Below are 9,247 nucleotides of genomic sequence, written 5' to 3' on the forward strand. Positions count from 1 at the left end.
AAACGCAGCATTCTTGAGATGTTAAGCAGAATAACATATTCGCTAAATTGCAAAAGCTCATCCCGAGGTTGATAGCATGTTTGCGTATTAAATTAGCACGAAAAAACATTTATCATGTGTAAGCCATGACTGACAAGATTAAAAATAAAACTAATATAACCAGGATTAAGACGTAAAACATTAAAAAAAATTGGTCAGTGTTTAATGGAAGTAATTACCATGTAGATCACCGATTAGCATGATCAATAAGCATAAAGTAAGTGCAGTGACTTGTTATAGAATAACAGAATTTACCAGTTCAGTTACCCTTCACACAGCCTAATAATGTAATATCGCTCTTTTCTGCAAAGTGCTTTATTGTTTTCTTTATGTAATAAACTTTACAATTACAGAAATGGCTCCATTTAAATGTATGCACACAAATGTGGAATTAGTTATAATAAAATATAAAGGCACTGAAGAGAACACTGAAATTAATCAATCAAAACTTTATCTGTACAGCACTGATCAACACTACAGTTTGCGTCCATCACTGAATAACCACCGTGATGGTATCTTAAAGTGCAAGACAGAGAAAAATATGACAAAGTGGGAAATTATGTTCAAGTTCAAAGTAACTCCCTGCTACCACTTGGTAATTAGGGAAATGTCGCCAGTGTAGCTGTAGCATTTTAGCTCATAAATACATTAAGTATGGTATAACCACACCTTGACAGTGCATAGTCAATAGTCTTTTGTATATATATATATTTTTTGTTTACATTCTGTTGTGTCCAGGTTACATATTTAGCATTCACAGCCATCAATTATTTACTTTCCTCCTTTGCTTGATCAAATAAAAGAAAAATCACAAAAAAGTAATATGCTCTTTTTTGCTAAAACAGATGGAAGGCAAGTATGTACATCACTGAATCAGTGTGATCTTCTTGCAGTTGTCCAACAGCTGTGTTACTGTTGCGGTAAGTTGCAGTGGTAATATCTTCAGTGGGAGGTCATTCCAGGTGTTGATGTATGGAAACAGCCTGTCGGTGAATGCATGCGTGAAAGTATGTATGACGGCGTTAGTATCTGGATCAGAGAAGGACAGCTTTCCTCTGTCCCAGTCCAGGAGCACTCTGACCTTGTAGAGCCTGTTCATCGGAGGTAGGACAGACACTGAACGTGATGGGGAGAATGCTGTGAATTTACCATTACAAAACCTCACCATCCATAGCCCAGATGGTATGTCTCCCTTCCTCTGGGCTTCCTGTGCTATCACACCCAGTGCCCATACTTGATTGTCTCCAACCCACACATCCCAGCTGTGACTCCCTGAGTCGAAGCCCTCACTGCCCAGGACACTGCGGTGCTGCTCCATCCTCTCTGGGGTTGCAGCAAGAGGCTGTTTTGGTCCACATCTGACAGTGGTCAAACCTTCAGACAGGTGCAGTTCGTGATGGGCAGTGTTGGGGTTCAGGATTACAGGTGCGTATGACACTATCGCCTTCATTTTGATCCAGACGTTGAAGCTCATATTTCCCAGGTATTTGGCAACGTCGATCGGAGCTCCTGTGACCTGCTCTGGGCCATCCGGCAGGGGGCGCTCAGCTTCTTTCGTTATTGCATCGACTTTTAGCAGGAATGACGTGTCTTCATCGGACAGCCCTCCTTCAATGGCTTTTAAGGTACTTTCCATGGCGTTAATCTGTTCGCTCAAACCTGCGATCTTATTCCTGATCATGTTGCCTTTATGCGCCGCTTCTTCCTTCAGTGCTGCAACCCTGACCGTTTCCTCCTGTAACAAAAATCTCCGAAGCACATTGAACTCCTCTCTTATATTGTCCTCCGTGTGCTGAGCTTGGTTTATAATGTCTTGATCTATTTTCTCCCAGGCCACTTTAACTTCACTGAAGAGTTTCACTTTCGCCCGTAGCGGCCTCATCTTCTTCAGGAGGTCGTTTCGGTAACACTGCGCAGCCTCGTCTACCGGTATGAATTTGTGGTTTCTGTGGTTGTTCGAATCCCTGCAGACAACACAGACAGGTGTGCGGTGGTCCTCGCAGTAGAGCTTCAGTTTCTCGGTGTGCAGGCGACAGACGACCCCAGATTCCATCTCCAGCAGGAAAGCGTCGCACAGATTCTTCAGCACCAGGTTACGGGGCGGTGAATTAGTCGAAGACACCGTCTTGCAAAGGGGACATTCAAGTGTTTGCTTCGTTCCCCACCATTTTAGCACACAGGCGTTACAGAAGCTGTGGCTACAAGGCAGAAGAACGGGGTCTTTAAAGGTGTCCTGGCAGACCGGGCAGGAGAGCTCGCTCCCTGGACCAAACCAGCTTAAAGCCATTTCTGTTTTGATGTTTCTTCTTCTCTTTGTTCCGGTTTGTGACACTTGTCGAACAACAAAACAGCGCCCCCTTCCGGTATGAATGAAAAGTTTTCCCAGGAGAAAAATACAGGATTATAAAAAGTTAACCGTCTTTGTCTTTGCGTATGGAGCCAAAAACATCAGCATCTCATGAAAAGGTAGCTAAACCAAACATTTCAGTTTTCTAACCAATTATTTCAGTCATCCCAGAATGTTTTGGTGCAGGAGTTTCTGTATAAGTTTAAACATTATTATCAAAATTCTTTGTGTAGATGGTAAATACACAAGCAGCTACTAAAATCTGCTACTAAAAGCTGGAACCAGCCAGAGCTGGCAAACAACGGCAAAGACATTCTTGACTTTGGTGGTCAGAACAGGATTCAGTTGAAATGAATTAGCGAGTGAATATTTGCAGAGACAAGTGCAAGTGTGAATGTGCTTTTATCAGGAAATCCAGGATGGAGAGTTGGAGAGTGCAAAACCTTCCTGAATAAAATATTATAAATAAAATAAATATTTTCTTTGCATGTACTGCATTCAGTTTTCCAAGATGACAAATTGTTTAGTCTGTTCACTCAGCAGTGTCTTTATTTATTTATCATCATGGAAACCAAGTCATCCAGATTGTGGTAAAGTCGACACTTTAGATTCGCTTATGCCTTCATAAAAATTATATAATCATAGTTAGGCCCATTTTGGGAATAGAACAGAGGTGAATAGAAAATAACAGAATAGACTTTATAATGCAAAAAAAGGACAGCATGCAATTTGAAGTGACTGTAGTGACTCCTGGATGAAAGAGGTCACTTAAGGTCATTTGAGGTAAATGCTATGTTAGAATATCTTTATTGTTTGCATGCATATGTTTTGTGCTATTTTTAGATAAACAGAACAGCAGAACAGAAATTGTACAGAGTAGGTGAAAAAAGAATCAGTCAGCAGAAATCAAATAAAAATCAGAAGGATTAGAAAAGAAAATGAGTAACAAAACAGGTAAAAGTTACCAGAATAAAATAAAGCCGATCTCCCCCACATCTTTTTTTTTTTTTTTTACTGAGCCGCTGCTGTCATCTGTGGGTGTGATGAATAGGTGGGAACGGTTCATTACTGTTCTACTAATATTTTCCATTCCTTCAGGAGACCCTTGCCACTGCGGTTGCTGTGTGTTGTTGCACATGCAGATGTTCCACGTTCTGCGTTACTCCAGATCAAGTCAAACATGCACACAGTCTGGCGCAGATTAAAGAAAGGGGAAGGGGTGAACAAGCGTGGCTGCTGTTGCTGCTGAGCTGTAACGTGTTTCGTTTGAAAAGCTTTGAGGTGTGGCTGCATGCCTGCGAGCTGTTGTTAAATTTTAATGGTGTGGCTGAGCTTGGTGCTTATGTGCAGGATGCAAATGAAAGCGGGACCCAGGTACACAACAGATTGTAATGCAGTCACTGGCTGCACATGGCAGTGGTGTCATGGAGGAGGAGGAAGTGAAAGTTGTGCAGTTGCTTAAGACAGTAGTGAGAAATCCTTCTGTATTTTTGACTAACTGCATGATCCCGTGATGACCTCTGATCACAATATTAAAGATCACACTGTATAATTGCTGAAGCACAAGAAGTGTTTTGTATTCAGAGGGTTTTCGTTAACACGGGGCCTTGGATGAACCTTGGTATTCTGATGCCAAATTAGTGTGGTGCTATGTACTGAGGTGGAAGTGTACCAGGGTGGAGCAGCCAAAAACACCCCTTTAAAAGAATACTTGTACAGTACAGCTCAGCAACATACTGATCACTTGTTTCTAGTTTCATTTCAAATCTTATCCACCAGACCAAAAGGCTGCAGCAGGTCAGAGAGGGTGAGCACCACTCTGACAGCTGCCTCACCTCAGCCGGTTCACACACACGATGTTTTATCTGCAAGACTTTTTACTTACAGGCCATTTACTGTGTTTTTTTTCAAAGCATGTTTCATCCTTACAAACCCCTCTCGCCCTCATTAAAATACAAAATATGAAAACTAATGCACATCACTTAAAATGCATGAGTATTTATAATCACATAAAAAAATAAATCTGCAAAATCTGGAACAGGCTATTGGATAAATGTGCAAATTACAGACTTGAGCAGAGAGGAATAGATTTCATATTATAGCACTGACACAACACCTGTCGAGTGATGATTCATGGTTAATATGGCCGTGAACATGTGGGGATAAACCTGACAGCATGTAGGACAAATTCATCTGGGAAGGCTGAAAAATGTCTCAGTTTGCAGTGTATGTGTGTGGCTGCATGTGCATGTGCATATGTATTGTGATCAAGACAGACGGTGTGATCCTAGTGGAAAGAAGCAGCTCACTACTGTCTCCATGGAAACAGGCAAGAGGCGATGGAAGTGTGTGTCTGTGTGTATGGGTGTAATATGTGTGTGTGTCTCGAGGGAGAGAGACACAGAGAATCCCCTGTCTTAGTCTACTCTGTTCCGTATTTTATTCTATTCTGAGCTACATTGTGTGTTCATGCCGTTCACGTGTCTTTATCTTCACTATCTTCTATTCATCTGTCTTTATACTGGACTCACATTGTAATATTGTTAAGAAAAGTGGTATAGCTAAAGTTTATTATTATTGTTGTTGTTTTTACTATTTTATTATGATCAACTTCATACAGAGATGTGTCAGTCCTGCATTTCCATCGTCTTCCTCTCTGCCTTCTGCACAATGTATGCTGGAAGAAGCCACATTATTGTGACAGTGGAAAGATTTAGGCAGGAACCAGATTGCATGAGCATTTTGTAAAGGATGATATCGGAAGCAGTGACCTCTTGCACCGGCACCCTTTGGTCCTTGGCATTTCAAGCCATCCTGAAGGGACAACATTGAACTCGGATTGCAGCGAGACCACCATCAGCACCTTTGATTTTATGGAATAAACCCAAACCAAATTCAATCCGGCTGCATACTGATCTTCCTGTAGGACCTTAGATATGTGGGTGTGCTCATGTGTAAAGTCAAATGGTGCAGGAGTCTCACAAGAGGGCAGCGTCCTCTACAAAGAGGACAAGGTAGCTATTTACTGGACAATTGTGCGCATTGGATTTGGTGTGTTTTTTTTACACATGGATGCACGTGCACATAAATGCAATACGTGCATCAATACTGACACACACAGACGTCACTGGTGCGCAATGACCCATGATGCTGAATGTCAGTAGCACTTTTCAGAGTCAAATTGCTGGACACTTGATGCGCTTTAAGAGAAAATCAATATTAAATGCTACAAAAATTCCTGTGGGGTAAATCTTTGAACACATCATTTGGTTTAGTGTAATTGTGTTCATGGACTTTGGTCCTCCTGCGACTGTAGGTGCAGGGCTCCCATCAGAAAGGCTCTCTCGATCTGACTGAGCCCTCCGAACGCCAGCGGCAGCATCTGAAGATAAATGAGGAGTATTCAGGAGACACAAAGCAATCAATTCTCAAATTAAGATCCCATCAACTTCCCGTCCAAGCCAGTGGCGTGACCTCTCAATGAATGAATAAATCAGTAACCCAGTCAATCAATTCACCACCTCTTGATTGCTCCCTACAAGTCGTCCAAAGCCTAAATCAATAGATCCTTACGTCAAACACAGCAGGCTTTTTACTCTCTGACGAACATACTGGAACAACAAAGACAGAATTCATGCTAAAAAAGATACTGGACAGCTCATGTTTACATTAATGGACTCTTCCATAACTGAAGATTTGTAAAAATTGGCAAATCAATGTATGATAAAAAGTTGCTGTTTGATTTAAATATACTGACTAGATCAGTTCCCTTTTCTAAATGAAGAAAAACGAGGTTGAAAGCTTCACCAGCAATCCTCAGCCCATCCACACAGTCATCCTGGCACCTGACCAACCAGTAATAACAAGAACATGATCTACCTTCATACTGCCTTTACTGCTGACAACTAGCTTGGCCGGCATTATAACGTATTCTTGAAAAGCAGTACAGTAGGAAGAGTGACCTGTGAGTGTTTAGCCATGCTGTAGTGGAATGGCTTCAGGGATGGTCGGATGACCACTTTGGAGATATCTCTCAGGTGGATCAACACGAAATTTTGCACAGATATTTATGACTCCAGACAATTTATCCTCATGATTTTGGCAATCTGCTGATTTTTCCTGTAGCGCCACCTTCAGGCTGACACTTGTGGTTTGGGTTCTTCAACTGCTGCCATCATGAGCTCAAAATTTGAATTTGCTAATTAGCAAATGTTAGCATGCTAATGCACTTATCTAAGACAGTGAGCATAGTAAACACAAAGCATTAGCTTATTGGCACTGTCATTGTGAGTGTGTTAGTATGCTGACGTTAGGATTCAGCTGAAGTACGACTTCATAAATGCACCAGCGAGGCTTGGCTAACAGCAGCAACACCTATAATGTGTAAGGCTGTGTTAATTTAGGACCCAAAAGCAGGACTCGGATAAAGGTTTGCAAAAGTTTAAAGGCAGTTTTATGAAGAAGTTGGTGAGATGGGGTTTGGAGAGCTGGACCAGAGTGGAGCAGGGCTGAGCTGTGAGGTGGACTGGCGAGCCGCTGACTGAGGCTGGCAGACAGAGATCACTGGAGGATCATAAACCTGAGGCACAAGGTAACACAGAGTAAATCAAGGTTCAGGCAAACAAGAGAAAAGTAGTGACCAGAGTTAGCGATTGGCCTCAGCATTATTGCAATGTTGGTAAACTGAACAATCTGGTGAAGAACATGATGCAGCGTTAAATTGTTACCATGGACAGCGAAGCTGCCACTATACATACTGCATACTGAAGGAATGCTACTGTACTTTTACTGCAACCTGAATTGGTACAAATTTGCACCTTTAACCTTTAGAAAGTTCCCTAATCTTCATCACCAGTATTTATTAATGACTTAAAAAAAATGAAAACAGCACAAAAGAAAAACATTATAGAGCATTCTGTCTCTTTTTCCCCCACCGTCCAGACAGTCCTACAGACTGGGTTTGCGCAATTGTGGGTAGTTAACAATCGTCCACATGTGCCCCCTAGTGAGTGACGTTTTTTTCCACTCATCTGTTCGTGTTTTTCCATTTACACGAATCATCGCTGCAATTAGTGTGACATCTTTGTGAATTCTTTCTTTCTGTTTGTTTAAAGTGCTGACAGTCCAAAGATATGTTAACATATATGTGTGCTTGCTGTGTCTCGCTGTGTGTATGTGCACATGCTTTTAAATACAATAGATTTCCCTGGAAATCCTGGGCAAACATACAGAGATTTCTTTAGTCTGCATCACTCAGTCACTGTGGGTTGTAAAATGCCAGGATTATTTACAGAGGCAAAACTCGTATCAAGCTCCCTCTTCCTCGTTTCAATTGAATTATTTACATCTTTCTCTCTTTTGCTCTCTCTCTCTCACACACACACACACACACACATACATCTCTGATGGTTACTGGTAATGGACTGCTACATCATAAACAGTCCTGCCAGTAATGTGGAGAATGCGTGCATGTGTGTGTGCTTCATGTTTCTGAGTGTATACTTGCATTGTGTGCACGCATTAACTACACTATGTTATATCTCTCTTTAAATAATATATCAGCTAAGACATATCTCATGAGATGTCAGCATTCCTTTGTGTTGCAGCCTGTCCTCTGTGGCTTGATATTAAGAATAAACTCATCTGCTAGCAAACAACCTCATAATTATGGAGGGTTCTGGAAAGCAGTTCTTTTAACTAGCAACTAGCCGTTGTTTCATGACCCCTGACACTTGTATTAAAATTATTTTCCGATCTTTTACTGAATACACTCTTCAGAAAGGAATACGATTGCTCAAAAGTGATTCATAATCCGTTTTTAACCTGTAACACAAACAATATAGACTTTTCCTGTTTATTCCTTCTGCGCAGATCTGCTGGTACAGAGTCGGGCACGCATATGCTTATTCACTGCTCACCAAAATTAAACTGTAGCCTACAGCATCTGCCCTAATCTATTCTCAATATCACCAAGCACCTCTCTCAATCTCTTTACTCTTTTGCTCTCAATCATTTAGTGTTACACACACACACGCACACACACACACACACACACACTTGATTGATCAGATCCTTATCCGTCTCTTTGACCTCCAGTTTAAATGAACTGAGGCTGCAGTGTCAAATCCTTTTTTTCTGCAGAATCTTCCTTTTAAAGGCAAGAGCACACATTTGTTACTGAATACACTTCATGCTGAATGATTGTCTTTTATAGTGCAAAAAAATGCACAAGGCATGTTTTCATGTGAAATGCCAGAAAACCACATGTGCCATGTATTTTTTTTTTTCCACAAGTGAAATGTCAGAAAGTCTAATGCATTCAATAAAGGGGAAAAAACTGAAATGTTCTCATATCTCATACATTAGACTTTTGGACTCATAATTGTGATTTAGCCTCTCATGATTATACGACTTGCATCTCAGGATTAAGAGAAAAAAAAATCGAATAATTACAAGGAAACAAACTCATAAATATAAGCTCTTGTAATTATGAGTTAAGTCGTAATTATGACATACAGATTTGTAATTATGAGCTACATACTTACAAGATGATTGAGTAAAAAGGTCTTCAATTTATTTCTTTTTGGTGAATGAATGTGCCTCTGTAAAGACCACATGGCTATTTTTTATTTTTTCCCCCGAAATACATCTGCCTAAGCTGTATGCGAATTCATGAACCACATGTAAATTTCTCACAAGTGAAATGGTGTTTTAAATGTGGGGTTGTTTTGATGTGCATTCAGTGACTTAGATTCCAAATCTAATGTGTGTATATCATCTGAATTTCCTCATGAAAGAGTGGAGAGAATTAGGTAGACATACAGTACATTTGAACTGAAAGGTTTCCCACATTTATTGAAC

At 40.8% G+C, this 9,247-nt stretch overlaps 1 protein-coding gene across 1 annotated transcript; it reads right to left on the reverse strand.

Annotated features, from left to right (window-relative positions):
• Positions 1 to 348: 348 nt before the first annotated feature.
• On the reverse strand, positions 349 to 2,331 carry LOC121616084 (nuclear factor 7, brain-like). Its single transcript, XM_041950710.1, has one exon. The coding sequence runs from the start codon at positions 2,324 to 2,326 to the stop codon at positions 905 to 907; it is 1,422 nt and encodes a 473-aa protein (XP_041806644.1). The 5' UTR covers positions 2,327 to 2,331; the 3' UTR covers positions 349 to 904.
• Positions 2,332 to 9,247: the final 6,916 nt, after the last annotated feature.

The sequence above is a fragment of the Chelmon rostratus genome, chromosome 13, assembly GCF_017976325.1.
Source record: "Chelmon rostratus isolate fCheRos1 chromosome 13, fCheRos1.pri, whole genome shotgun sequence".
Classification (NCBI taxonomy): Eukaryota; Metazoa; Chordata; class Actinopteri; order Chaetodontiformes; family Chaetodontidae; genus Chelmon; species Chelmon rostratus.

Coding starts and splice junctions, on each gene's coding strand:
- LOC121616084 (XM_041950710.1), bottom strand. CDS start 2,326: ATGGCTTTAAGCTGGTTTGGTCCAGGGAGCGAGCTCTCCTGCCCGGTC.